Below are 27,835 nucleotides of genomic sequence, written 5' to 3'. Positions count from 1 at the left end.
AGTAATTATACCCCAATAAAGATGTTAAAAAAAAAAAAAAAAAAGAAAAGAAACACACACAGGAAAAGCACCTAACCCAGTCTCGTGGAGGCAAGAAAGGCTTCCTGGAGAAAAGTGACAGTTTATCTAAGAACTAAAGGATGAGTAGGAGTTAGCTAAGAGAATAAGAGAATGAGTAGAACATCAAGCTGGGGGAGCTAGCTGTGTGAAGGCTCAGGTGTGCCAGTATTTCAGTATGGGTGATGGAGAGAGATGAGACCAGAGAGGTAATTTAAACGACCAAAGTGTATTAACTCACTGAAGAAAAAGTGTAGAGTCAGAAGAAAAGGGCAAAGACTGAAACGAGGGGGCAGACAACACTGATGAAGTGTAGAGAGGCAAAGAAGCCCTCAGAGGAGCAGAGAAGGAATGGTCAGAGTCATGAACAGGGAGAGAAATGGTGTCATGAGCCAAGTGAAGGCTCATGAGAAGGATTTCAAGAATGAAGGAGTGGGACTTCCCTGGTGGTCCAGTGGTAAAGAATCCGCCTTCCAATGCAGGGGGACGTGGGTTCGATCCCTGACCCCTGGTTGGGGAACTAAGATCCCACATGCCACGGGGCAACTAAGCCCGCATGCCACAACTACTGAGCTTGCACACCTCAGTGAGAGAGCCCACGTGCCACAAACTACAGAGCCCATGCGCTCCGGAGCCCACGCACCACAACTAGAGAGAGAAAAACCTGTTCACCACAACAAAGAGCCTGCATCGCAACGAAAGATCCCGCACGCTGCAACGAAGACCCCGCATACCGCAACTAAGACCTGACGCAGCCAAAAGAAGATAAATAAATATTTTAAAAATAGAATGGTGCTTCCCTGGTGGTGCAATGCTTAAGAATCCGCCTGCCAATGCAGGGGACCTGGGTTTGAGCCCTGGTCCGGGAAGATCCCACATGCCACGGAGCAACTCATGTGCGCCACAACTACTGAGCCTGCGGTGTAGAGCCCGCGAGCCGTAACTGCTGAGCCCGCCAGCCACAACTGCTGAGCCCACCAGCCACAACTACTGAAGCCTGCTCACCTAGAACCCGTGCTCCGCAACAAGAGAAGCCACCGCAGTGAGAAGCCTGCGCACCACAACGAAGAGTAGCCCCCGCTCGCCACAACTAGGGAAAGCCTGTGCGCAGCAATGAAGACCCAACACAGACATAAATAAATAAATAAATAAATAAATAAATTTGGTTTAAAAAAAAGAATGAAGGAGTGACTGAGAGTGTCAGATGTAGCAAAGAGGTTCAGAAGGCAGGAACTGTCCATTTTATTTGACAATATGAGAAAAGTATTATTATGCCTAATTTACATGTAAAACTGAAGTTCACAAAAGTTAACTGGCTTGCCCAGGACCATACAGCTAATAAATGACCTCATCCAAGTTTTCTGGCTCTAACTCCAGTACTTCTTCCATAGTCATTGTCTTTTGTTTTTGTTTTTGTTTTGGCCATGCTGCACGGCTTACGGGATCTTAGTTCCCTGACCAGGGATCGAACCCGGGCTCAGGTCAGTGAAAGCGCCGAGTTCTAACCACTGGACAGCCAGGGAATTCCTACCATCATTGTCTTATTGTGTTAGAAACGTCAACAATTAACTGAGAAAGTATCAGGATATATTTATAATTCTAAATTCTACAAAGGTTCTTAAGCAGCAAAAGTTCTAGGAGAATATTTTGGAAGATTTCAAATTATATTTGTATGAATCTTTTATCAAATTTAAAAATACACAGGTTTGTACATTTTTGTATGAGAGGAGTTATGAAAAGTTATGACAAGATCAAACCTGTATATGTCATTTGTTCTGAAATTTTCATTTCATAATACACATTCCACCACCTGTAATTACAATCATTTATTGATACATATTGAGCAGCTTAGTCCACGGCATGGTCCCTAGTTGGCTGATAGAAGAGAAGGAGGTAGTTTGGGCAGAGTTGAAGGTGACGGTGCCCTTCTGGCAGGAAGGGCATGAGTATTTAGGACATTGTGGAGTTAGGATGGAGAGAGGGTACTAGGAGGCAGAAAGGAGAGGATTTAAGGAAACTGAAACATTTTCAGCTGCAGTTTAGAGTGCATTATGGCTCCATTCCTTGACTAAAGTTCACCGTCTATGACTCCCTTTCACAGGAATTTCTTCTATGGGTTTATGGTTTAGTGTTGAGATTCACTAAAATGTGTGACGTTCAACTAATTTTTAAACGTTTCACAGAGTCTTTGTCCTGACTTTGTTGAAGTCAATTAATACTTTAAAAAGCCTTCATAAAACCAAAATTCTCACAGTCACTAAACAAATAAAAGTGAATTTGGTTACCCTAGGAGTACATTGTTAAATAATGTTCTGTTACATTAGCGATTCAGAAGCCTTTTGTACTCTCAGCAATTTAGCAGAATGATGAGATATATCATTGTGTTTCTTAATCAAGAGAATAACATACATGTGAATATTGTTACTGGATTCTTCAGTCATTAGTTACAGCAATAGGAGGGCTGCTTGCATGTTGCTGACTTAGGCACTTTAAAAATCAGAGACCAAACAGTCCCTAACTTTATCATACATGAATGAGTTTACTAAATGAATTCTAAACCACAACCAGCTGAGAGAGCAGCATTTCATTCAATACCTGGGAATCCTTTAATAACCTCACTGTGTGTTTTGCTTAACTCCAAGTAATTCTAAGAGAATAACTGCTAGCATGTATCACTTTAAAAGGAAATAAACTACTTAAATAAAAACTGTGCTGCTCACATAAGGCAAGACACCTGCTTCTCACTTACCCAGCACCATGTTCTGCTGCCAGTTGCCAGCTAAATATTACAAATTCACTAAATGTAGAGAATACTGTTAGTAATGTCTTTTTAGCTTCCAACATGTTTCTACTGCTCAGAATTGTGGTTCTCAGATAATTGGATTAAAGGCTATGTTGATTACATAAGAAGGTAAAAGCTTATAAGCTGGCTGGTATTCCCATACAAAACAATTGTGCTGCTTTCTTGGCATCAGCATAATACAGTGGGGAAGAATGCAGACTCAGTAGTCACACTGCCTGTTTCTATCCTATGTCCACCACTCATTAGTTGTGTGGTCTTTGACAAGTTACTTGACTTTTCAGAGACTCAGTTTTCAGAGACTCAATTTCCATAAGACTTCAAATCCTATTACATAAACTCCGAGACATTGTTCTCATATTAATATTTTAAGAAATTTTAAATTACTGAGCTTGGAAAGGTTTTTGAGAGAGGGTTTTATGATAGTATTTACTTTAAAGGGTTATTGTGGGAAATAAATGAAATAATGCTTATTAACCAGTTGGCACATTACCTAGCACATAGTAAAGGCTCAAAAAATACTAGCTAGGATTGTTATCATCATAAATTATTCATATTGTGATCAAAGGAATTATTAGTGAGATAGTGGGTTTAGATAAGGCAATCCATCAATGACTGTGGCACAGAGTTCTTTCCTGTGAAGTTAATAAACCAAATGTAGTCAAATTTATATCTTTAACCTGGTTTAGCACAGAAGGACAACTGAGTTAGCAATGGAAACACGCTGTTGTTCTACCAGGCAGAGTCATGCCTTTTAAAAATTATCTATAAATCCTACAAATATTTATCTGTTGATTTTGAATTTTCTTCTTCAACATAAAACTATGCAAGAGATATGGGTCCTATGGGTTTTCAATCTGCACCTTAAAAGACAGTCCTACGATGCAAAAAGCTAATAAACTTATTTTGCTACAATTTTTTTATCCTCAAAATGCAGAACAGAGCGAACTCTGGGCAAAGAATAACTTGCTTGTACTTTAACCAAAAACGTTAAAGTTAGTACTATTCAAATTTTCACAGACTTTCAAAAAGAGAGCTCAGAATACTGAAATGACATTTTAAAATTTTTTTTCAAAAATATTTATTTACTTGGCTGTGCCAGGTCTTAGTTGCGGCACATGGGATATTCGTTGCCACGTGCAGGATCTTCCTTGCGGTATGCGGGATCTTTTTAGTTGTGGGTTGCGAGATCTTTAGTTGCGGCATGCAAACTCTTAGTTGCGGCATGTGGGATCTAGTTCCCTGACCAGGGATCAAACCCAGGCCCCCTGCATTGGGAGTGCAGAGTCTTAGCCTCTGGAACACCAGGGAAGTCCCTGAAATAACATTTAAAAAAACCATTTTAAGTGGTTTTGCTCATACTAAATTTTAAAAAATCAATCTCATTTTATTCTGAATCTATAAATAAGTCAAGATATAATTTGAAGATTTTTAAAAAATTAGATGACGAGGGCTAGCTGATCCATGTATTCTCCAGGATTACTCTTGACAGGCTAATTCTTCACTGTCACCAAGCCACACAATTTTCTTTTATTTCACCAGGAAAAAAAGGCTTCCTGAAATTCCCTCTGGCCAATTAATTCAGCTAAAATTATCAGTCCCTATAATCCCATGTGAGATGATCAAATTTTCATCATACCCTATGGTATTACTCTTTTAAATTGCACAAATAATATGTTAATGTGCTCACTAGCAGGGGAAATGTTGGTTTTTACTGAAAAGGGTAAATTGTGGTGAGGGAGACTGAGTAATGAAATTAATCAAACTTATTGATACCCACTAATGGTAGGTATGATTCTTGAGATATCTAATCCTAACTAGGAAGCAGCAGAGTTGGAATTTAGATTTAGGTCTGATTATCAAATTGTAGTAATCAAAGTGTGAGGTGATGAAGGCTTGTATTAGTATGGGGGCAGTGAAAATAGTCAAGTAATATATAACAGCAAATTTGAAAATAACATTCACAAATCATGACAATCTATTAAAATTTAGGAGATATAGAAGAAGAATGAAAGCTTGAGAAGCTATGAGAATGAAGACTAGGTTTTATTATACAAGAAGAAATATCTTATAGGTAACTCTAGATATGATACAGTGGCTCAGGTAAGACAGCAGAACTAGAGCTGCTTGTTATTTTTATCTCAGGCACATAGATTACTCAAACCTTGGTTAATGATACTCTCATTCATGCATGACCTCCTTTTATTAGGTAATTATTGTTAATAATGTAATAAGCACCCACAGACCCACTAAACAACCAAAGTTAGGATTTGTTAATAATTATATGGAATCTTGTCCAACCCACTCCTATCATATTGTCTCCTCCTACAAAGAAAACTTTGGCCCTAGATGGCTTCACTGGGAAGTTCTTGCAAACATTTAAGGAAAAAATAATACCAAGCCTGCATGAACTCTTACAGAAAACTAAAGAAGAGGAAATACTTCCCAACTCATTCTATGAGAACAGTATTACTCTGTTAACAAAAGCAGACATTACAAGAAAATAAAACTGCAGACTAATATGCCTTATAAACATGGGTGCACAAGTGCTTAACAAAATTTTATCAAATTGAATTATCAGTATGTTGAAAGAATAATACATCATGACTAAATGAAATTTATCCTAGGAATATAAAGTCTATTTAAGGAACTTCCCTGGTGGTGCAGTGGTTAAGACTCTGCACTCCCAATGCAAGGGACCCAGGTTTGATCCCTGGTTGGGGAACTAGATCCCACATGCCTGCTGCAACTAAGAGTTCACGTGCCACAGTTAAGGAGCTGGCGAGCCACAACTGAGGAGCCTGCAAGCTGCAACTAAGTAGCCCACTGGCCGCAAGTAAGGAACCTGAGAGCCTCAACTAAGGAGCACGCCTGCTGCAACTAAGATAAATTAATTAATATATAATTAATTAAATTAATATATATAATCGGGTGCAACCAAATTAATAAATTAATAAATAAAATAACAATAAATAAACTTACATTAAAAAATGAAGTCTATTTAACATTTGAAAATTAAGTAATTCACCATAATGAAAATTAAAATCATATGATTACTTCATAGACATAGAAAAGGCATTAAATTAAATACAACATCCGTTCCTGAAATTACTCCACCACAATAGGAATAGAAAAGAACTTCATCTGAAATAGGGCATCTAAGAAAAATCTATAGTTAAAAATCAGGGCTTCCCTGGTGGCGCAGGGGTTGAGAGTCCGCCTGCCGATGCAGGGGACACGGGTTTGTGCCCCGGTCCGGGAAGATCCCACATGCCGCGGAGCAGCTGGGCCCGTGAGCCATGGCCGCTGAGCCTGCGCGTCCGGAGCCTGTGCTCTGCAACGGGAGAGACCACAACAGTGAGAGGCCCGTGTACCACAAAAAAAAAAAAAAAAAAAAAACATACTTAATGGTAAAAGACAGAACATTTTCCCCCTAAGATCAGGAACAAGGCAAAAATGTCTGTCCTCACTACTTCTTCTTTTTCTTCTTCTTCTTCTTTTAAAATATTGGACTATAGTTGATTTATAATTTTGTGTTAGTTTCAGGTGTACAGCAAAGTGATTCAGTTGTACGTATACATACCTCTAATCTTTTTCAAATTCTTTTCCCATTTAGGTTATTACAGAATATTGAGCAGAGTTCCCTGTGCTATACAGTAGGTCCTTGTCGGTTCCTTTCACTGCTTCTATTTCACATTGTACTGGAGAGTCTAGCTAGTACAATCAGGCCAGAAAAAGAAATAAAAGACATCCAGAGTGGAAAGTAAAAGTTAGAACTGTGTTCACAGATGATATAATCGTCTATGTGGAAAATCTGATGGAATCTACAATAAAGTAATAAATTACATCAGCAGGGTAACAGGATATAGGATCAGAATACAAAAATAAGTTCTGGACTTCCCTGGTGGCGCAGTTGTTAAGAATCCGCCTGCCAATACAGGGGACACAGGTTCGATCCCTGGTCTGGGAAGATCCCACATACCGCGGAGCAACTAAGCCCGTGCACCACAACTGCTGAAGCCCACGCACCTAGAGCCCGTGCTCCGCAACAAGAGAAGCCACTGCAGTGAGAAGCCTGCGCACCACAACAAAGAGTAGCCTCTGCTCGCCGCGAATAGAGAAATTCTTCTGTGCGCAGCAATGAAAACCCAACACAGCCCCCCCCCAAAAAAGTTGTATTTCTATATACTAGTATCAAACAATCATCAACTGAAATGTAAAAAACAGCATTTACAATAGCATCAATAAACATGAAATTATTTAGAGATAAATCTCACAGAAGATGTGGAAGACCTGCACAGTGAAAACTATAAAACATGTCTGAGAAAAAATTGTAGAAGATGTAACTAACTGAATCAAGAGATATACTGTGTTCATAGATCAAAAGACTCAACATTATTAAGATGTGAATTCTCCTCAAATCCATCTACAGTTTTCAACACAATCCCAATGAATATCACAGCAGGCGTTTTTACAGAAATTGACAATCTGATCCTAAAATTTGTATGTGAATACAAAGGACTTAGAATAGCCAAAACGAGTTTGAAAAAGAAGGGTCAGAGTTACACTACCCTTTTCTTTTTCTTTTATTTTTACTTTTTTATTTTTTTTGGCCGTGCCGCACGGCTTGCAGTATCTTAGTTCCCTGACCAGGGATCGAACCCAAGCCCCAGCAGTGGAAGCATGGAGCCCTAACCACTGGACCACCAGGGAATTCTCTACAGCACCTTTTACATATCTCATTATATAGTACACTAATCCGGGACTTCCCTGGTGGTCCAGTGGTTAGGACTCCACGCTCCCAATGCAGAGGCCACAGGTTCGATCCCTGGTCGGGAAATAAGATCCTACATGCCCCGTGGCATGACCAAGAAAAAAAAAAAAAGATTGTGGCATGGTGACTATAGTTAAAAACAAACAAACAAACAAACGTAATATTGGCATCAAGAGAGACAGATAAATTGATGGAACAGAATGGAGGGTCCAAAAATAGACCGACATATGTAAATGGTCAATTGATTTTTTTCTTTTTCTTTTTCTTTTTTTTTTTTGCTGTACGCGGGCCTCTCACTGTTGTGGCCTCTCCCGTTGCGGAGCACAGGCTCCGGACACGCAGGCTCAGCGGCCATGGCTCACGGGCCTAGTCGCTCCGTGGCATGTGGGATCTTCGCGGACCGGGGCACGAACCCGTGTCCCCTGCATCGGCAGGCAGACTCTCAACAACTGCGCCACCAGGGAAGCCCTGGTCAATTGATTTTTGACAAAGGTACAAAAGTATTTCAGTGGAGAAAGGGTAAGTTTTTTTTTTTTCTTTTATAAATTTATTTTATTTATTTTTGGCTGCGTTGGGTCTTTTTTGCTGCAAGAGGGCTTTCTCTAGTTGTGGCGAGCGGGGGCTGCTCTTCGTTGCGGTGCGCATGCTGGTCAGTGCAGTGGCTTCTCTTCTTGCAGAGCGCCGGCTCTAGGCATGTGGGCTTCAGTAGTTGTGGCTCACGAGCTCAGTAGTTGTGGCTCACGGGCTCTAGAATGCGGGCTTAGTAGTTGTGGCGCACGGGCTTAGTTGCTCCGTGGCATGTGGGATCTTCCTGGTCCGGGGCTCGAACCCCTGTCCCCTGCATTGGCAGGTGGATTCTTAAGCACTAAGCCACCAGCGAAGCCCGGATAAGTTTTTTCAATAAATGGCCCTGGAAAGATTGTTTTCCCATATACAAAAAAAAAAAAAAAGAGAGAGAGAGAGAGAACTTGCACCATATACAAAAATTAACTAAAAATGGATCAAAGACCTAAATGCAAAACCTAAAACTATAAAACTTGTAGAAGAAAATGTAGGATAAATTATCTTTGGGTTCTTTGTGCCAGTACAACCCCAAAAGCACATTCCATAAAAGAAAAAAATTGATAAAATGGACTTTATAAAAATGAAGGACTTCTCTTCAAAAGACACTGTTAGGGCTTCCCTCGTGGCACAGTGGTTGGGAGTCCGCCTGCCAATGCAGGGGACACGGGTTCGTGCCCCCGGGAGGATCCCACATGCCGCGGAGCGGCTGGGCCCGTGAGCCACAGCCGCTGGGCCTGCACGTCCGGAGCCTGTGCGCCGCAGCGGGAGAGGCCACAGCAGTGAGAGGTCCGCATACCGCAAAAAAAAAAAAAAAAAAAAAAAAAATTGGCTTGTCTTTTGACAAGCCAAAGAGTGGGAGAAAAATTTTTCCTATTCATACATCTGATATATGTCTTGTACCTAGAATATACAAAGTACTCTCAAAACTTAATAATGGGAAAATAAACAACCAAGTAATAAAATGGGCAAAAGATTTAAACAGATACCTTCACCAAGGAATATTTATAGATAGAAAAGAAACGTATGAAAAGATGTTCAATATCATTAGGTATTAGGGAAATGTTAAAACCATAATATGATGTCACTACACACATTTAGAATGTCTAAAATTAAGAAGACGATACCAAGTGTTGATCAAGATGTAGAGAAAGTATAGCTCTTGTACACTATTGGTGGGAAGATAAAATGGTACAACCACTTGGAAAACAGCTTGGCAGTTTCTTAAAAAGTTAAACATACATTTACAATAAGGCCTAGCCATTATACTTTATTTATTTACCCAGGAGAAATAAAAAAGCATATGTCCACACAAAGACTTGTATGTGAATATTCATACCAGCTTTATTTTTTTTAAGAAGGAGACTATTTTTTAATTAATTTTTAAAATTTATTTATTTATTTTTGGCTGCACTGGGTCTTCGTTGCTGTGCGTGGGCTTTCTTTAGTTGCCGCGAGTGGGGGCTATTCTTCACTGCAGTGTGCGGGCTTCTCTTGTTGCGGCTCATAGGCTCTAGAGCGCAGGCTCAGTAGTTGCAGCACATGGGCTTAGTTGCTCCATGGCATGTGGGATCTTCCCAGACCAGGGCTTGAACCCATGTCCCCTGAATTGGCAGGCAGATTCTCAACCACTGCGCCACCAGGGAAGCCCAATACCAGCTATATTTGTAATAGTAAGTGGAAACAACCTAAATGTCCATCCACAGATGAATGATTAACAGTGGTTAACTCTGGTATATTCATACAACGGAATAAAATTCAGTAATAAAAAGAAATGAACTATTGATATATGCAACAACATGGATGAATCTCAAAATAATTATGCATGGTGAAAGAAGCCAAACAATAGAGTATACACTTGGATGATTCCATTTACAGAAAATTTAAACTAATCTGCAGTGACAGAAAGCATATCTGCCTAGGGATGGAGGTGGGAAAGGCTAGAAGAAAAGGGAGGTTAAAGGGGGTCTGAGAAAACTTTTGGGTGTAATGTGTATATTCATATCTTTTTTTTTTTTGGCCACGCTGCATGGCTTGAGGGATCTTAGTTCCCCAACCAGGGATTGAAGCCAGGCTACAACAGTGAAAGCACCAAGTTCTAACCACTGGACCACCAGGGAATCCCTACATATATATATTTTTTTAATATTTCATTTATTTATTTATTTATTTAATTTTTATGGCTGCATCTAGTCTCAGCTGTGGCGCACGGGATCTTCTTGCGGTGAGTGGGCTTCTCTCTAGTTGTGGCGTGCGGGTTTTCTCTTCTCTAGCTGTGGCGCTTGGGCTCCAGAGCACGTGGGCTCTGTAGTTTGCAGCACGTGGGCTCTAGTTGAGGCACACGAGCTCAGTAACTGTGGCACGCAGGATTAGTTGCCCCACAGCATGTGAGATCTTAGTTCCCAACCAGGGATCGAACCCACATCCCCTGCATTGGAAGGCAGATTCTTTACCACTGGACCACCAGGGAAGTCCCTCTCTCTCTCTATATATATATATTTATATCATGACTGTGGTGATGGTGTCATGGGTATATACATATGTCAGAACTTATCAAATTGTGCACTTTCAAAAAGTATAACTAAAAAAAAAAAAGTATAACTTATTGTATGTCTATTATACCTTAAAATTTTTTTAAAAGTTTAAAGCCAATAGATAAAATTCTAAAAATTATTCAATTAATACAGAAGTAGGCAGAAAAAGAATAATAGAGGAGCAAAAAAAGAGGGGCAAACAATAAACAAATAGTAAAATGGTAGGCTTGAGTCCATTCATATACATAGTTACCTTAAATGTTAATGGGCTAAACACTGCAATTAAAAGATATTATCAGAATTTAATTTTTAAAAATGCAAGATCCAATTATATGCTGTGTCCAAGAGATGTGCTTTACATATAAAGGGATAAATAGGTTGAAAGTAAATGGCTAGAAAATTATACACCATGCAAACTAAAGAAAGTTGGCGTGGCTATTTTAATAACATAAATTCAAGACAATGAGATAAGAAGAGGGAAATTTCATACTGATGAAAGAGCCAATTCAAGAAGAAGATATTATAGTCATAACATATGCATTTTTAAAAGTTTGAAATTGCATAAAACAAAAATGACAGAATTAAAGGAATAGACAGGGACTTCCCTGGTGGTCCAGTGGTAAAGAATCCGCCTTACAATGCAGGGGACGTGGGTTCGATCCCTGGTCAGGGAACTAAGATCCCACATGCCGCGGGGCAACTAAGTCTGTGCGCTACAACTGCTAAGCTCGCTTGCCTCAACTAGAGCCCACGTGCTGCAAACTGCAGAGCCCACGTGCTCTGTAACCCACGCGCCACAACTACAGAGCCCATGTGCCCTCGAGCCTGCGTGCCACAACTAGAGAAGAGAAAACCCACACACCACAATGAAGAGCCCACGCTGCCACAAAAAGATCCCTCATGCCTCAACGAAGATCCCACGTGCCTCAACTAAGATCGGACACAGCCAAAACTAAATAAAATAATAAAGGAGTAGAAAATTCCATATAGTTTAAGACTGATAGAACTAGGCCAAAAAATTTTTTTTTAGTAAAGACATAGAAGACCTAAATAACACAATCAACCACCTTGGCCCCATTGATAATTATAGAATAATACATCCAATAACTGCAGAATACAAATTTTTTGCAAGGGTACTTGATACGTTCACTAAGTTATTCTGGGCTGTAAACTTACAAGAATCTTTTAACACCTTACACCTTGTACCTTCTATACCCTGAATCTTGGGAAAAGCTGAGGGTTATTATAATTTATTACTTGCTTGGATGATGTCATTATTCTTTGAGGGGCAATTAACGTGCTATTTCTCTTAAAAAAATACACAGCATATTAAAAAATTAAGGCATTAAAATTATTCAATACTAATATATTTTTTTCAGGTGCAAAAAATTACAAAGCTTCATAATCACCCCAAGACTGCATAGAGCAAACATGAATGATATTTCTCAAAAGGCTGAGGTAAGTCTTAAAAGTTAAAAAATGGGGGAATCATAGGGTTGACTGTAGAATTGCTGAAAAGGGCAACTGGTGGAAAGGTCATTCACAGAAGTTCATAGTGACATAGTGTCAAGATGTAAAACATAAGAAGAGGTAAAATTCACAGGCTGGTCTTGGGCCCAGTATTTTCGTTTGGATTCTTATCTAGGAAGCATGATTATTAAGTTTTGTGAGTGATAGTGAAGTAGATGTGATGGCTAGCATCTTGAGTAGATTTTAATATCTTGATAAATTTTAGAAGTTATTTTTTCAGTATTAAAAAAACAGAATTGATGTATATACTTTAAGGAGAAAGAGATAATTCACTCTCAGGTGAGGATCCTTCTTAGCTACTTCTTCTAGCATCTGCAATTAAACTTATCTTAGGCCTTTTTCTGGTTCTTGGCTGTTGTTACTGAGAATTGTAATAAGAAGAAATCAGTTGCTGACACCTCAAAATTATAAACTTTAAAAAACCTTAAAATGGCCAATGGTACCATAAGTAGAAAATAAAATAGGGGCTGGGTATGGCACAGATTAATTATGCAATTTGCCATTATCACTAGAAGAAAGGGTTTGGTGTTCTGAGGCAATGAAGTTTTGTTTTCTGAAACTTCTTTTAGAGATCAGTTTAATTTTCTAAAAGATGAAAATAATTTGCTTTCCTGGTTTCAGATGGAGGAAAATCATTTCTCTAGTCTTTTAACAGATTCCTCCTTCTTTGGAAAGCTCTTTTGTCATTTAGGAATTTTCCTCTTAGGGCACCTCCTACTTGGAATGATGCAGCATTTTTACATATTTTCAACTTGGGTTTAAAGAAGTTCTAGATGGGCAGTATAGCAGTAGTAACAACAAAAATCACTGCTTGTGCACAAAGACCTTGGCTCACCTCAGCCACAAATGAGAAGTAAAGGCCTTCAGTTTTGCTGATATTAGATATGGAAACAAGCAAGAATTAGGCTTATGTGAATTAGTCTTAAACTTTTTGCTTTGTTTTCAACTTCATCTAACTTATTAAAATTAGTCTTGGTATCTTTTAAGCAAGAGATATAAAATCTGAATCTTTAATGTAATGAAATAGGACAATAAAATACAGGTTGTTTTAAATTGGAATCCAGTCTTCAGTTTTTATATTTTGCTAGCCTTCAGCTTCAGTGGAACACACCTACAAAATGGGACTTCTTTGCTTTATATTAATAACATTTTTACTCTCATATTTTCTGTAATTTCATTTTTCATACTTAGACTTTAAAAAGTATCTAATCAGATTCCGATTATACAAATAAAGGTTTCAAACTCATTTCTATCTATAGTCTGTTTCAATAAGTATTTCTTATATTGCTTATTCTGATCTATCTTTACCTAATTTCTTCCTTTCTTATTTTTTTAACTTTCTTCTCTTTATTTTCTTCTAATGAAGCTTCTGCTTTCTTCATCTAAACCTGTACCAAAAACCTATGTGCCAAAACTTGGCAAGGGTGATGTAAAGGATAAGTTTGAAGCCATGCAGAGAGCCAGGGAAGAAAGAAATCAAAGGAGATCTAGAACCGAAAAGCAAAGAAGAAAAGAACAATATATTAGAGAGAGAGAATGGAACAGGAGAAAGCAGGAGGTTATTTTATTTTATTTTATTCTCATGCAAATATTCATTTTCATCTTTTACATTTTATTTGTTATTCACATTAACCACATTTCATATTAACTATAATTAATATTTTCTGTGTTTATAAACTAATTGCAAACTCTGCATATAATATGATCTAGTCTAAAGTTTGGATATGTTCATATTAATTTATTTAACCATCTAGATTAAAGAAATGCTTGCTTCTGATGATGAGGAAGAGGTATCTTCTAAAGTAGAAAAGGCTTACGTCCCAAAGCTAACAGGTAAGACACTTGAGGGGCAAATTGTAAATAAAATTGCAAAAAAGGAAGCATAGCAAAATATCAAACATGTTTCATATATTCTTAGGAACTGTTAAAGGTAAATTTGCTGAAATGGAGAAACAAAGACAAGAGGAACAAAGGAAGAGAACAGAAGAGGAACGAAAACGCAGAATTGAGCAGGATATGTTAGAAAAGAGGAAGATCCAACGTGAATTAGCAAAAAGGGCTGAGCAGGTATACACTAGATATTAATTTGGTATTTGCTTCAGAAACTAATTGTACAGAGTAAAACTAATCAGTATGCTGCCTAATCAAAATATTTTAATATAACATAAACCTGTTAAATAGTAGCTAACATGGAAATAAGATCTTAAGCACAAATATTTAATATCAAATGCCTAGAAGGATAAGGGCAGAATGTGCCTATTTCAAGGTTGAATACTGAGATGACTTTTGTTATATACCATCTTATCATTCTCTCTGCATTCCTTACACTGTCCACATTCCTTATTTTTCTTGACACATTAGAGAATTTTACAAAGATATAAGGCAAGTTCACACATAAACTATCCACAAGCATATAACAAAATGCTGGTCTTTTAATAGCAATCAAAAAATACTTGCTGGTTATTATCAAACACAGGCTTAATTAGGATATCTTCCTACTCAATTATTTGAAACAAATTCAAGTCACATTTTATTCAATAATGGTATTATTAGCTAGCTTAGCTTTGTTTTTTAAGTTGGGGACGGTAGTAGAAGGGAGAAATGTGTGACAGTCATTTCCTTCATATAGCCATTACTGTTGCCCATAGCCACAGAGGACAAATTAGAGGGAGAAAAACATTATTACTATGATTTTATATAGTCTCTTAATGAACTTAGAATTCCCATATATTTTCTTCTCAGAGCATGAGAACTAAGAAGCTGGTAAGTATTTTAAAATACTCAAGAATCTGATCTAATTTCCAGAAAAAGCTAATCTCTCCAAATGATTCATGTGTGTAATGACATAGAAACTTGAAATTCTAATAGTCATAATTACATTTTATTAAGTAAAGAACTGGTCAATTCACAAAAATTTCTTTAATATATTGATATCTGTTTTATATTACAAAAGATCTGTTGTCATAGAGACATAGAAAAAAGACACAGAAGACAGTTATATTGCTTATGTACTTTAACCTTGTCTACACTGTAGGATCAAAAGAGATGATCAATGTATTGAGCTTAACAAGACAATAATGGTATATCTCCTAGCGTTTTTAATAAGATTATATGAGTTAATAAATGCAAAGCACTTAGTACAGTGCCTGGTACAAAGTAAGTGGGCTATAAATAAATGTCTCACCTAAATGGTACATATAGATAAAATGTCATGAAATCATTTTAGTTTCTTCTCCTTCTGTCATCAGTATTTTAACAACTATCCTAACATTGTCTTCACAGTATATTGTCTTTCATAACCGTTTTTATTGTGAGATTGTACTTGGCTCTTTTTTGCCTACTCTTTAAGTGCCTTAAATCTATTTGCTATGCTTCTTTCAGTTTCTACTACTTTTCTTTAAAAAACGTGACAGGGAATTCCCTGGCGGTCCAGTGGTTAGGACTTGGCGCTTTCACTGCCGGGGCCAGGGTTGGATCCTTGGTCAGAGAAGTAAGATCCTGCAAGCCACACAGTGCAGCCAAAAAAAAAAAACCAAACAAACAAAAAAATTTTTTTAAAGTGACAAAGAAGGCAAAGCATATGCTGTATTTGCATGTCAAAGAAATTTATTTACCCTGACTTTGCAAATAATCACTTTTATGGCACAAACAGCCATTTTTATGGTGACAAATAATGTCATATGCCGGATGAATTACAGAAAAGAATTGGAATTTCCTATATTTTATTACTTTGCATCTCTTTGTCTGAAGAAAGGTTGGTGTACTTTACCTCTGCCACCTCCAGTCATCAAAGATTAGTATTCATTTTGAAATGAAGTTTCGGACTTCCCTGGTGGTGCAGTGGTTAAGGATCTGCCTGACAGTGCAGGGGACACAGGTTCGAGTCCTGGTCCAGGAAGATCCCACATGCCACAGAGCAACTAAGCCCATGCCCACAACTACTGAGCCTGCGCTCTAGAGCCCACAAGCCACAACTACTGAAACCTGCGTGCCCTCACACCACGATGAAGAGTAGCCCCCGCTCGCCACAACTAGAGAAAGCCTGCACACAGCAATGAAGACCCAATGCAGCCAAAAATTAATTAATTTTTTTTAAAAAGAAATGAAATTTCACAAGGGAATACAGTTATAAGGAGGGAGTTCCCTTATTATAATAAGGGGATACAATATATAATAAATGAATATTTTAGGTTATATATAAAATATATCACTATATGTAATTATATTTATAATACAAATCGTAAACTAAGGTAATAAAATATATAATTAAAATATATGGTGTTTGGCAGGAAATGGTGAGTATGCACATGGGGTTAGTCTATCTCTTTTAAGTCTGTGCCCTTTTCCAAAAAGCACTGATTACACTACCACCCCGAGAACTGAATATGGCAGTGGTTTCAAAAAGAAGAAATATGTGTGTTGAGGTGAATTTGAATATGATGAAGACATAGGATACTCAGAGAGAGATGGAAGAAAACTAATCATGAAAAAGAACCACTTTCTTTAGTAACCCTGGATACTACATGGCAGGGTGCGAGAGAATCTTGGTTAATAAAATTTTTAGCCTATTAAATTATTTGAGAATATGTCGGTAGAGCAATATAAACTATTAATAGTAATTTCATCTTGCAAATATGGGAAGTCTAATTTTAAAACCTAATTAAACACATTTTCCACTCAAATCTAATAAAATTTAATCTATCTTTGAATATAAGAAGGCACGACATAGTCAAGAAGAGTCTTAATGTTTGTTTGAAAAATCCTCTTGTATACGTCCATATTCAAGAACACTATAGAAAGGATTCCTGAGTCAGACAGGTAGCTGAGTAACATTTAAGATAATTACCAGTTCTGAGATTCTAGGATATTATGATAAATTAAAAATAGGCATAGTTCGTATACTGGATGTTGGAATCAAAGACCAATAAAATTTGGGGGAGAATCTTAATTTGGTATAATCTGGTTATCTTTGAGGGTATTTTGATGGACAAGGTTAATGTCTAACAACTTGGAAAAAGAGAAGTTATTGGTGGGAGATTGAGATGTTGAAAAGAAAGGGGAGAAAGGAAGTTGATTTGGGAAGTAGCAAAAGGAGTTTTCTTTTCATAAATCAAAAGAAATAATTGGGAAGCAGATCTTCAATGGTAGTTTCTGAAAGCTAGCACTATAATTGAACTGAATATCTTAGTTCTCTATGAATATACTGAGACCATGGCCACTTAGGCAAATTCATCTTTTTCTTTGTTTGTTGAAACCCAACGGAAAAAAAATTCTATCTTTTGTTGTTTTGATAATGGTTTAAAATGAGCAAAGAATAAAGCAAAAATAACAAAAAAACACCCAACCAAACAAAGAAAAACTATTCTAAATATAGTTTATTATCTACTGTAAGCTAATAAAAATCTGAGAAGGTTGTAGCAGCAAGAAAAAGAAATTTGGGGTTAAAAAATTTAGAATTTTTCTTCCCTATGCTCTCAATGTCTCGCTTCTCACCATATCTCCTAGAACTTTTTATTGAGATTAACATGATTTGTAGAGGAATTGTTAGCACTCTTTTGAAGGGAAATAATTTTGTAATTATTTTATTACAGATTCATTAAAATTTTTCATAGTATCATTTATCATTCAATAAAACCTTCATCATTTATACAACAACTCAGTGTAATAAATAATTCTGTAACAAAGCAAATTATTCTGAACAAAGCTATTTAAAATAAACTATTAAGATACAAAATAGACTTATTTTTAATAAATGATTTGTTCAGAATAATTTCTTTTTCAAGAAATTTGGTATCTTAATAATATGTATTATTTCTTCTTGACAGAGAATATAGAAAAGTGAGATGATGAGAGAACAGGGAGTTAGCCAGCCCAGTTCCTAGTATGAGACAAGGTACAGCAGAATTCCCTTAGACTGAGTGAGGAACAAACTACTTCCAGCTCTTTCACTGGTGTTAAAAATCAAATTAAAACAATAAACAATCTGAATTTTTACTTTCTAACTTTTTCCATTTTCCTGTTGCTTATGTTTCCTTTTCCTGAGATCTCAAACATTGTGTTATTTAAATCACTTTTCTGTCATTTCTCACTCTGTTATGTATCGTACATTAGCTTGCCCCTCAAGCTAATCTTAATGGCCGAATTGAGCTCTCTCTTTTTGAATGAGGGCCTTTCCTACCTAGGTCTGTCAAAATATAGAGTAAACAATTATGATTTCCAGAATTATTTTCCCTTCTAAACTAGCCATGTGAAAGCCTACACCTTTTACTGTGCTTTATTATTGTGTCAGTTATATTTTTGCCATCTATTTATATTATAAAATATAGTCATGATGATTATTTGATTGCTAATGATAGGTTTTCCTTTCGCTGTGGCAGAGAGAGAATGGGGAAATGTTTCTGTAGCTCCATTTAAATTGCTTAATTAATAACTGCTGGTTGTAAGCTCACAGCCAGATTATAAGAGTTTGGTCCATTATTCAAATTCCAGAATTACAAAGGTAGGCTTTATTTTAATTTTTTCTTAATATGTTGTTCCCTAGATAGTGATATCAAAATGCAAAAATTAATATAAAGTTTAATCTCTATTTAAAAGGACATAATTGGTTAATTTGGAGCAACATAAAAATACTTCAGAATGCTAAATTTTGAAATTTACCATAAATCACAACTAATACTTTTCAGTTGTATGTTTAAAACAAAAAGCAGAAATCTGATGTAATGTAATGATATAAAATTCTTATTCAATAGATTGAGGACATAAACAATACGGGAACTGAATCAGCATCAGAGGTAAATGGACATTTCCTTTAATGAAACATTCACCTAAAATTATCTGATTCACAAATAATCTTTCAATTAAAAAAATTAAGAGTTCTTTTATTATAAATATAGCAACAACAACAAGGACAAAAATATTTTGCAAAGCAAGATCATACTTTTGCACTTTCAAACGCTATAGCTTAGTGTTTTTAAAGAAAAGTATGTTTTTGCTTTCATGGTTAGAGACACAAGTCTCAATTTGAGATACTCTGCCAAGGCTGTATATTTCTTGAACTGTTACTAATAGTTGAGATTGTTGAAAGCTAACATTTGAAAAAGGCAGTTTTCTTTTCATCATCTGTCTTCTTTCCTCAGAGTTCCTGATAGTTTGTTTTGCTTATCACATACTAGCAGAGAGTACAGAATCTATTACCATGAAGGAATGTTCAAACCACAAAAATTTTAGTTATCTCTTTTTATCTAACAGAGAAAGTTAAAGATCAATCAATTTGATGGTGTGCCTAAAACTACAGCCACATAAATTGGAAGCAGTTTTATTTTAGGGGGCATGTGTTACATATTACAATTCTTTGTTTTTGAAAAAAGTTCAAAGGCAATAACAGATGATGTAATAGAACTAATTAAAATGGATTTTAAAAACAAGTTTAAGAATATTTGAATAGGACCAAAGGCCAAAGAGTTTTGTCCATAATATAAATGTTTTCTAAATCACTTGGAAATACTGGGGTTTTTTTCCTTGCTAAAATGTTAGTTTTATTAAGTATTTAAAAACTTGCATGGAGAGAAAAATCAAACACAGAAACCTTTCTTGTGTGTTTAAACTGAAGCCATCCACCATCAAATTGATTTAGAGTATGCTCACATGCACATTACCTTTTGTGGGATGAGTGCACGGATAGTGAAATTCAGATAATTTCACGCAATTTTATCCAAACAGCTGTATTAACACCATCTTCTAGGAAAAAAGATGCTTCTTGAACCTGTCAGCAGTGGATTTCAATAAGATTGACTCATCATGTACAATGAATTCAGAGAAAGAGCTATTTAATAGAAATCTGTTAAAAATATTAATTTTTGTTCTTCATAACATTGATGGCAATGTAATGAAATTCACCAATGATGGAAGTCCCATGAAACCTAAATTTTGATTAGGAAGAAATATGCTAATTATCTATTTTATAAATTAGGAAGGAGATGATTCACTGCTTGTAACAGTGGTACCTGTCAAATCACACAAAACATCTGGAAAAATGAAAAAGAATTTCGAAGATCTAGAAAAAGAACAAGAAGAAAAGGAAAGGGTCAAGTATGAAGAAGATATAAGGTATGAAGAACAACGTCGGTCTCTCAAGGAAGCAAAGTGTCTTTCATTGGTCATGGTAATTTTTTTTAATAAAGAACAAATAAAAGCAGTTAAGTTGGTTAGCAGCATATCCCTTTATGATTAACAGGTTTTCATTATGTTTTCTTAGGATGATGAACTGGAAAGTGAGGCAAAGAAAGAGTCACTTTCTCCTGGAAAATTGAAACTGACTTTTGAAGAATTGGAAAGACAAAGACAAGAAAACCGAAGGAAGCAAGCTGAGGAGGAAGCAAGAAAACGTTTAGAAGAAGAGAGGCGTGCTTTTGAAGAAGCAAGGCGGCAAATGGTAAAACAAACTGATATATATGTAACATTTATATATGATATTATAATACATAATTATATTATGATACATAACATTTATATATTATATTATACAAATTATATATTATATGTATAATATGTTATACAAATGTTATATATAAAACATTTAATATTAAGGGAGGTAGCTGGCTTTAGATAAGGTTCATTGCTATAAATTTAAGGAGATTTTCTATATACAAGGGTCTGATTTTGAAACTGTATACATATTCCATATATAACATGCATTTATATTATTTTCTAGCTTTCATTTTGGGATATTTTACCTAATATGCCTTAAATTTTTATTTTTATAAATTGTTGTAAACATACAAAATAATTATTCAACAAATCTAATTTCTCTTCATCTGTTAGCTCAGCCTGCAATGTGTTTAATAGCATGGTGCAGTGCACTTTCAAGTCTAATCATAAGTGTACACTTAGTGTCAGTATATATATATACTGAATATATAGAGAGAGATATATATATGTGTAATGTATATAATCTAAGTGCTTAAGAGCATGGATTTTGGAGCCAGACTGCCTGGATTCAGATATCTAACCTTTATTGTGTACCCATGGACAAGTTATTGAACCTCTCTACATCTTAGTTTCCTCATTTGTAAAATGGTGAAAATAATTGTGCCTACTTCTTAAATCATTAAATGAGTTAATATAGAAAGCAGTTAGAGTAGTGTTTGGCATATAATAAGTGTTTCATTTATTTATTTATTATGTATTTTTATCTTTTTATTATTTTTTTTTTTTGACCTCGCAGCACAGCTTTTGGGATCTTAGTTCCCTGACCAGGGATTGAACCCATGCCTCCTGCAATGGAAGCGTGGAGTCCCAACCACTAAACCGCCAGGGAATTCCCAATATGTGCTTTAAAAATGTTAACTGCTATTATTATAGTAACAGATTTAACAACAAAAAATAAAATTGAAATAAGAAAACACTGATTCCAAATCTCATTGCAAGAATTTAAGAATGGAACATATGTAATTTTTTAAACTTTCAGACTTTCTTGATCAGTTTTCATTAATGATGTTCTGAGGTCTATATCTCCAAAATTTTAATTTTCTAGATGTTTGTTTGAAAATGTTGTTATTGGGTTGGCCAAATTTCGTTTGGGTTTTTCTGTAAAATGTTATGGAAAAACCCAAACAAACTTTTTGGCCAACCCAATATTTTGGGTAGTTACAGTTGGATAATACCTACACATTTTAGATATCACTGGTGGTCAATTTAGTGGAAAGACATAGAAATATCATTAATTAATCAAATCATAAATTTCAATGAGTATTTAATTAATTTAATTAGCATTACATTAGAATTTTAATTATAAAATCATAAAATTTGAATTGTATGTAAAATAGTTCCAGATAATGTTTTATCCATTTAATAACCATAGTTCATAGTAAAAAAAAATCCATGAAAATTACAGAATGAGAACTTTATTATGTAAGAGACTCAGTGTGTGTATACTTGAACCTCAATTTAAGTACACACACACACTTTTATTTTTTTTGGAAGATAAATTGTAGAATTTTTAATCAATGAAATACTATACAGCAATAGAAAATAATTAACCACAGGTAGCCCCATCAACACAGATAAATCTTAAAAAAAACTACAAGATTCAGCAAAACTGTAAGTCAATAGGACCACATACAGTATAATTTCTTATATGTAAAATTCAAAAGCTGCAACACTGAACAAATTTTTACATATTCAAACAAAGCAAAAGAATAACAAACACAAAATTAAGCATATTAGTTTCCTCTGAAAAGCCAGCAAAAGGTGGATGGGCTCTTGAAGGATACACGAAGACCTTCAAGAGTACTGGAAACATTCCATATCTTAAACTGAGTAGGACCCACATCTGTGTGTTGGTGTTACTTTTATTTATTTATTTATTTATTTTAACATCTTTATTGGAGTATAATTGCTTTACAATGGTGTGTTAGTTTCTGCTTTATAACAAAGTGAATCAGTTATACATATATGTTCCCATATCTCTTCCCTCTTGCGTCTCCCTCCCTCCCACCCTCCCTATCCCACCCCTCCAGGTGGTCACAAAGCACCGAGCTGATCTTCCTGTGCTATGCGGCTGCTTCCCACTAGCTATCTATTTTACGTTTGGTAGTGTGTATGTGTCCATGCTACTCTCTCACTTTGTCCCAACTTACCCTTCCCCCTCCCTGTGTCCTCAAGTCCTTTCTCTAGTAGGTCCACACACGTGTTTTATGTTTGTTCTGGGAGAGTTAATGTTTAGTAAAACTTTTAAATGATTCCTTAAGAATTTTAAACAATTAATCTTATCCATTTAAAAATTTGACTTGCTTGAGAAGTTTTATTTAACTTGAGTACATCTTTATTTGGAATTTTTCCAAATTTGATTTTTTAAATCATATGAGACGTTATAAAGGAAGGGGATTTTGGTCAAGAATACTAGAAAAAAGAAACATTTCTGTGTAAGGTGGCTGAGTCTGTGCCTTTTGGTTTATAATTCATTCCTGTCTTTGATTAATCCCAGTTTTTAGTAGTGAGTTGTTTCTTCGTTAGGTAAATGAAGAGGAGGAAAACCAAGACACTGAAAACATTTTTAAAGGGTACCGCCCTGGTAAACTCAAACTCAGTTTTGAAGAAATAGAAAGACAAAGGAGAGAAGATGAAAAAAGGAAAGCAGAAGAAGAAGCCAGAAGAAGAATAGAGGAAGAAAAGAAGGCATTTGCTGAAGCAAGGAGAAGCATGGTAAGATAGAATGTGACTGGAGGAGGCCACTGGGATTCAGTATGTTATGAGAAATCATTCAACTTTGGGGAATACCCTATTATTTCTGAACTTATATGCCAGAAGTAGGGATGGCATATAAGTTATTAAAGTCTCCTATGGCATAACACTGTCAGTTAAAGGTGTTTGCTTCATTATAGTGTTGAGAAGTTTCTGATTAAATTGCTATGCCTAGCATAGAGAAGTGTATGTTATCTTCCTTCTCTGGGAAGGCATGTTTTCCAGAACTAAGTATCTAAGCGAGGAGGGAGCGGGGTTCCTACCCCCACCTTTCCTTCCCTCCTCTCCATTCTCTTCTCCTTCCCTCCCTCACTCCTTCCTTCCTTTCCTCCTTTCTTTCCAGTATCCATCCCATCTGGGATATATTAAATGATCAAAGCCATTTAATCACAATTAGTTAACGCTCCAAAATGCTTACCATCACTCTGGATATTGCTACTAAACTTAACTCTGTTACAAAGTTATACTTCTTATACCATTTTTTAAATATTTATTTATTTATTTTGGCTGCGTTGGGTCTTCGTTGCTGTGCACAAGTTTTCTCTAGTTGCGGAGATCAGGGGCTACTCTACACGGGCTTCTCACTGCGGTGGCTTTTCTTGTTGTGGAGCACGGGCTCTAGGCGCATGGGCTTCAGTAGTTCTCGCTCGCGGGCTCTAGAGCACAGGCTCAGTAGTTGTGGCGCATGGGCTTAGTTGCTCTGGGGCATGTGGGATCTTCCCGGACCAGGGGTCAAACCCGTGTCCCCTGCATTGGCAGGCGGATTCTTAACCACAGAATCCAGGGAAGCCCCTATACCATTTTAATGTTTGTTAAATGTACAGTTACCTGACAAACTTTTTTTTAAGTAAGTTGACACGTGAACGCTGCATCCCCTTCCTGAAACATTTTAATTGGCTTCAATGATATCATGACCTGGTTTTCTTCCTGTGTCTGGGTGAGCTTCAGACAGATATATCCAAGTGTTTATTTGGCTTCATCACCCACCCAGATGCTCAAATCAGAAACCTGTGGGCCTTAAGCACTTCCACCTCTCATTCATGCCTCACATCCAGTCATTCACTGTCTCATTTCCTATATCACTCTAAAAATTGATCAGTTTTCCCCCATTTCCCACTACCACTACTATAATGCAGGTCACTGTTATCCCTTGCCTGAGGCCAACTCCTAATTAATTTGCTTTCTTGCCTATAATCCATTCTTTCCTATAAAGCCAGAAGTGGTCTTTCTTAAAAAATAAATAAATAAATAAATAAATTTGATTATGTTACTATTTTGCTTAAAAATTTTCCACGTCCCTTAAAACAAAAATCCAAACACTAAAATTTTTAAATAAATTTCTTTATAATCTTGCCCTAGTATTTTCTCCAGTTTCATTTCTTGATTCTTCCTTTTTTTTTTTAAATAAATATATTTATTTATTTTTGGCTGCATTGGGTCTTTGTTGCTGCATGCAGGCTTTTTCTAGTTGCAGCGAGTGGGGGCTACTCTTTGTTGCGGTGAGCGGGCTTCTCATTGCGGTGGCTTCTCTTGTTGCAGAGCACGGGCTCTAGGCACACGGGCTTCAGTAGTTGTGGCTCGCAGGCTCTAGAGCGCAGGCTCAGTAGTTGTGGCGCACAGGCTTAGTTGCTCCATGGCATGTGGGATCTTCCCGGACCAGGGCTTGAACCCATGTCCCCTGCATTGGCAGGCAGATTCTTAACCACTGTGCCACCAGGGAAGTCCCTCTTGAGTCTTCCTTAATCTGCCATGTTTGTTCCAGACATACTAAATTTCTTTCCGTTTCTTCAAAACGCTATGCTCTCATCTCTGGAACTTCATAAATGCTATATGAAACGTGTCTCTCTCTCTTTTCCCTGTGCTGAGGTATCTCCTATTCATATATTCCATTTCCTCTGGAAGCCTTTCCTGCTAATACAAGTTCCAGAAAGGTGTTCCTTTCATGTGTTCTTAGAGCATTTAGTGCTCCCCTAGCATAGCACTAGCGCTGTATTGTGGCTTATGGCCATCTTCCTCACTCAGTGAGGCTGAGACCACATCAAGCACATGACACGGGACTTCACTGAAGCCCGCGCACTCTAGGGCCCGCGTGCAGCAACTACTGAGCCCATGTGCTGCAACTAAGGAAGCCCACGTGCCTAGAGCCCATGCTCCGCAACAAGAGGAGCCACTGCAATGAGTAGCCCGCTCACTGCAACGAAGAGTAGCCCCTGCTCACCACAACTAGAGGATGCCCATGCACAGCAATGAAGACCCAATGCAGCCAAAAAAAAAGAAAAAGATGGCGCTTGGACTTAGGGAAAAAAAAGCACATGGCACAATGCATTCTAGTGTAACAAACTTCCTGTAAATGCTTGTGGAATAAGTGATTTATTTTATTATTATTTTTTATTGAAGTAGAGTTGATTTACAGTGCTGTGCCAATCTCTGCTCTACAGCATAGTGACTCAGTTATACACATTTATACATTCTTCTTTTTAATATTCCTTTCCATTATGGCTTATCACAGGATATTGAATATAGTTCCCTGTGCTATACAGTAGGACCTTGTTGTTTATCCATCCTATATATAATAGTTCACATCTGCTAATTCCACACTCCCAGTCCTTCCCTCCCCCACCCACCTCCCCCTTGGCAACCACAAGTCTGTTCTCTGTCTGTGAGTCTGTTTCTGTTTTGTAGATAGGTTCATTTGAGCCATATCTTAGATTCCACAAATATGGTATTTGTCTTTCTCTTTCTGACTTCACTTAGTATGATAATCTGTAGTTACATCCATGTTGCTGCAAATGGCATTATTTTGTTCTTTTTTATGGCTAAGTTGGAATAAGTGATATTAATACTATCTTATTAGGTAATCCTTGATTCACAAATGGTTTCTACACAGAAACCCTACAAACATTCTGAGAGCACTTAATTTCTGGAGAATCAGCTGGTTCAGAAGTGGTAGATAAGAAGTAGCTGTGAAGATCAGGAAATCTAGTCCTGGGAGCAGATTTTTAGGCCAAATCTGCCATTTTATCATGACTCACTAGTGGAAAAAGTGCAGGGAAGGAAAATGGCATTAAACCAAAACTCTGGCTTCCTAAAGACATTTCTATATCAGGAAAGGAAAGAGAAACTTTTTCCTTCATTTATGTTGTTTTCTTATCTAGGGCCAAGTATTGTCATTTCATATTATTGCTCAGTTAACTCATATATTAATAAAAATTTTTTTGGCAATCTGTGGATTTTGAGACCATATAAACATTATTTCTGAGTTGAACTGGTTCTGTGGTAAAAGCCTGTCATATAAAAATTGGAACAAATAATAATTACCCTTTACCTCTCTTATTCCTATTTCTAGTTCAGCCACAGGGACACAATTCAAGTGAGAGGTTTATGTATATACTTTCAGGGGTTAGAATTAGGTCACTGCTTTTCATGGCAAAATGTATTCCAAGTCAATGATTTAAAAGCAGAGTTTCTATTTGCAATTTAGAGATTGCCTATATACAGGGAATGATATTGTAATAATAAAACTGTTATTTGGGAGCTTACCATAGTGTCAGACACACTGCAAAGTGTTTCCAAACTTTATGTAATTCTCATGACAACTCTATGAAAGTTGTCACAGATAAGGAAACTCAGATTTAGAGAGGCTGTGTAACTTGCCCAAGGTCATAACTAAATGGCAGACATGTAATTCATGAAATTACAAAAAGGTAGTCTAAATAGTTATTTATAGTTTTATTAGAAAGACTTTTAAGGTTTGGAATTTCACCTTTTCCACATAGTATTTGTGTTGACTTTGGACAAGTTACTTTTTAGTGCCTCAGTTTCCTCATCTATAAAATGGGGATATTAATAACACCTACTTCACAGGGTTACAGAAAAATAAGTCAATACATGTAAAGTGCTTAGAATTGTACCTGGCAGCTATAAGTATTAACTATTATTATTTATTTTTAATTAGCCTGACAGTAAATAAATCAGTAAAATCACAGCATTAACTGATTTTTGCCTGATTATGAAGGGGTCATGATATCTAATTCATTCAGGTAAAAACCATGATTTAACTGAAATGCTCTATTTTAATTACCAGAATGGAGGTTAATTTTAATCCAATTAAAACGTTTTCCCAATATTAGAACATCTTTTTAATTTTTTTAATTAAAAAAAATTTGTTGTTAGAATATCTTAATGTCTAATTCAAATTACTCATAGTATAAAGTCAAAGTATTTATTTGTGTTCACTGGAATGGAGACTTTATGGTCACCATTTTCTCTGTTACTACAAAATACTTTAGTCTTACAGTTTCTAATAATTCCTTCTTGTTTATTGTTTTATACTTTTAA

The 27,835-nt window shown here is 36.3% G+C and overlaps 1 protein-coding gene across 5 annotated transcripts in view; it reads left to right on the top strand.

Moving 5' to 3' along the window:
• NEXN (nexilin F-actin binding protein) overlaps nucleotides 1–27,835 on the top strand; it is a 58,316-nt gene that overhangs the window by 12,969 nt on the left and 17,512 nt on the right. For 2 of the 5 annotated variants that reach the window (XM_082680180.1, XM_082680182.1), the window contains exons 2-9: nucleotides 12,106–12,184; nucleotides 13,623–13,814; nucleotides 14,011–14,089; nucleotides 14,175–14,323; nucleotides 19,006–19,047; nucleotides 20,226–20,417; nucleotides 20,511–20,687; nucleotides 23,270–23,458. In XM_082680180.1, coding sequence (XP_082536306.1) covers nucleotides 12,158–12,184; nucleotides 13,623–13,814; nucleotides 14,011–14,089; nucleotides 14,175–14,323; nucleotides 19,006–19,047; nucleotides 20,226–20,417; nucleotides 20,511–20,687; nucleotides 23,270–23,458 — 1,047 coding nt within the window. In that variant the 5' untranslated portion in view covers nucleotides 12,106–12,157. The remainder of the gene's footprint in view (nucleotides 1–12,105; nucleotides 12,185–13,622; nucleotides 13,815–14,010; nucleotides 14,090–14,174; nucleotides 14,324–19,005; nucleotides 19,048–20,225; nucleotides 20,418–20,510; nucleotides 20,688–23,269; nucleotides 23,459–27,835) is intronic. The other 3 variants (XM_082680181.1, XM_082680183.1, XM_082680179.1) reach the window with 2 other exon arrangements.

Source organism: Grampus griseus, assembly GCF_964374135.1.
Source record: "Grampus griseus genome assembly, chromosome: 1".
Lineage (NCBI taxonomy): Eukaryota > Metazoa > Chordata > Mammalia > Artiodactyla > Delphinidae > Grampus > Grampus griseus.
Note: the sequence above shows the minus strand (reverse complement) of the source record. Positions and strands in the feature narration are given on the sequence as shown.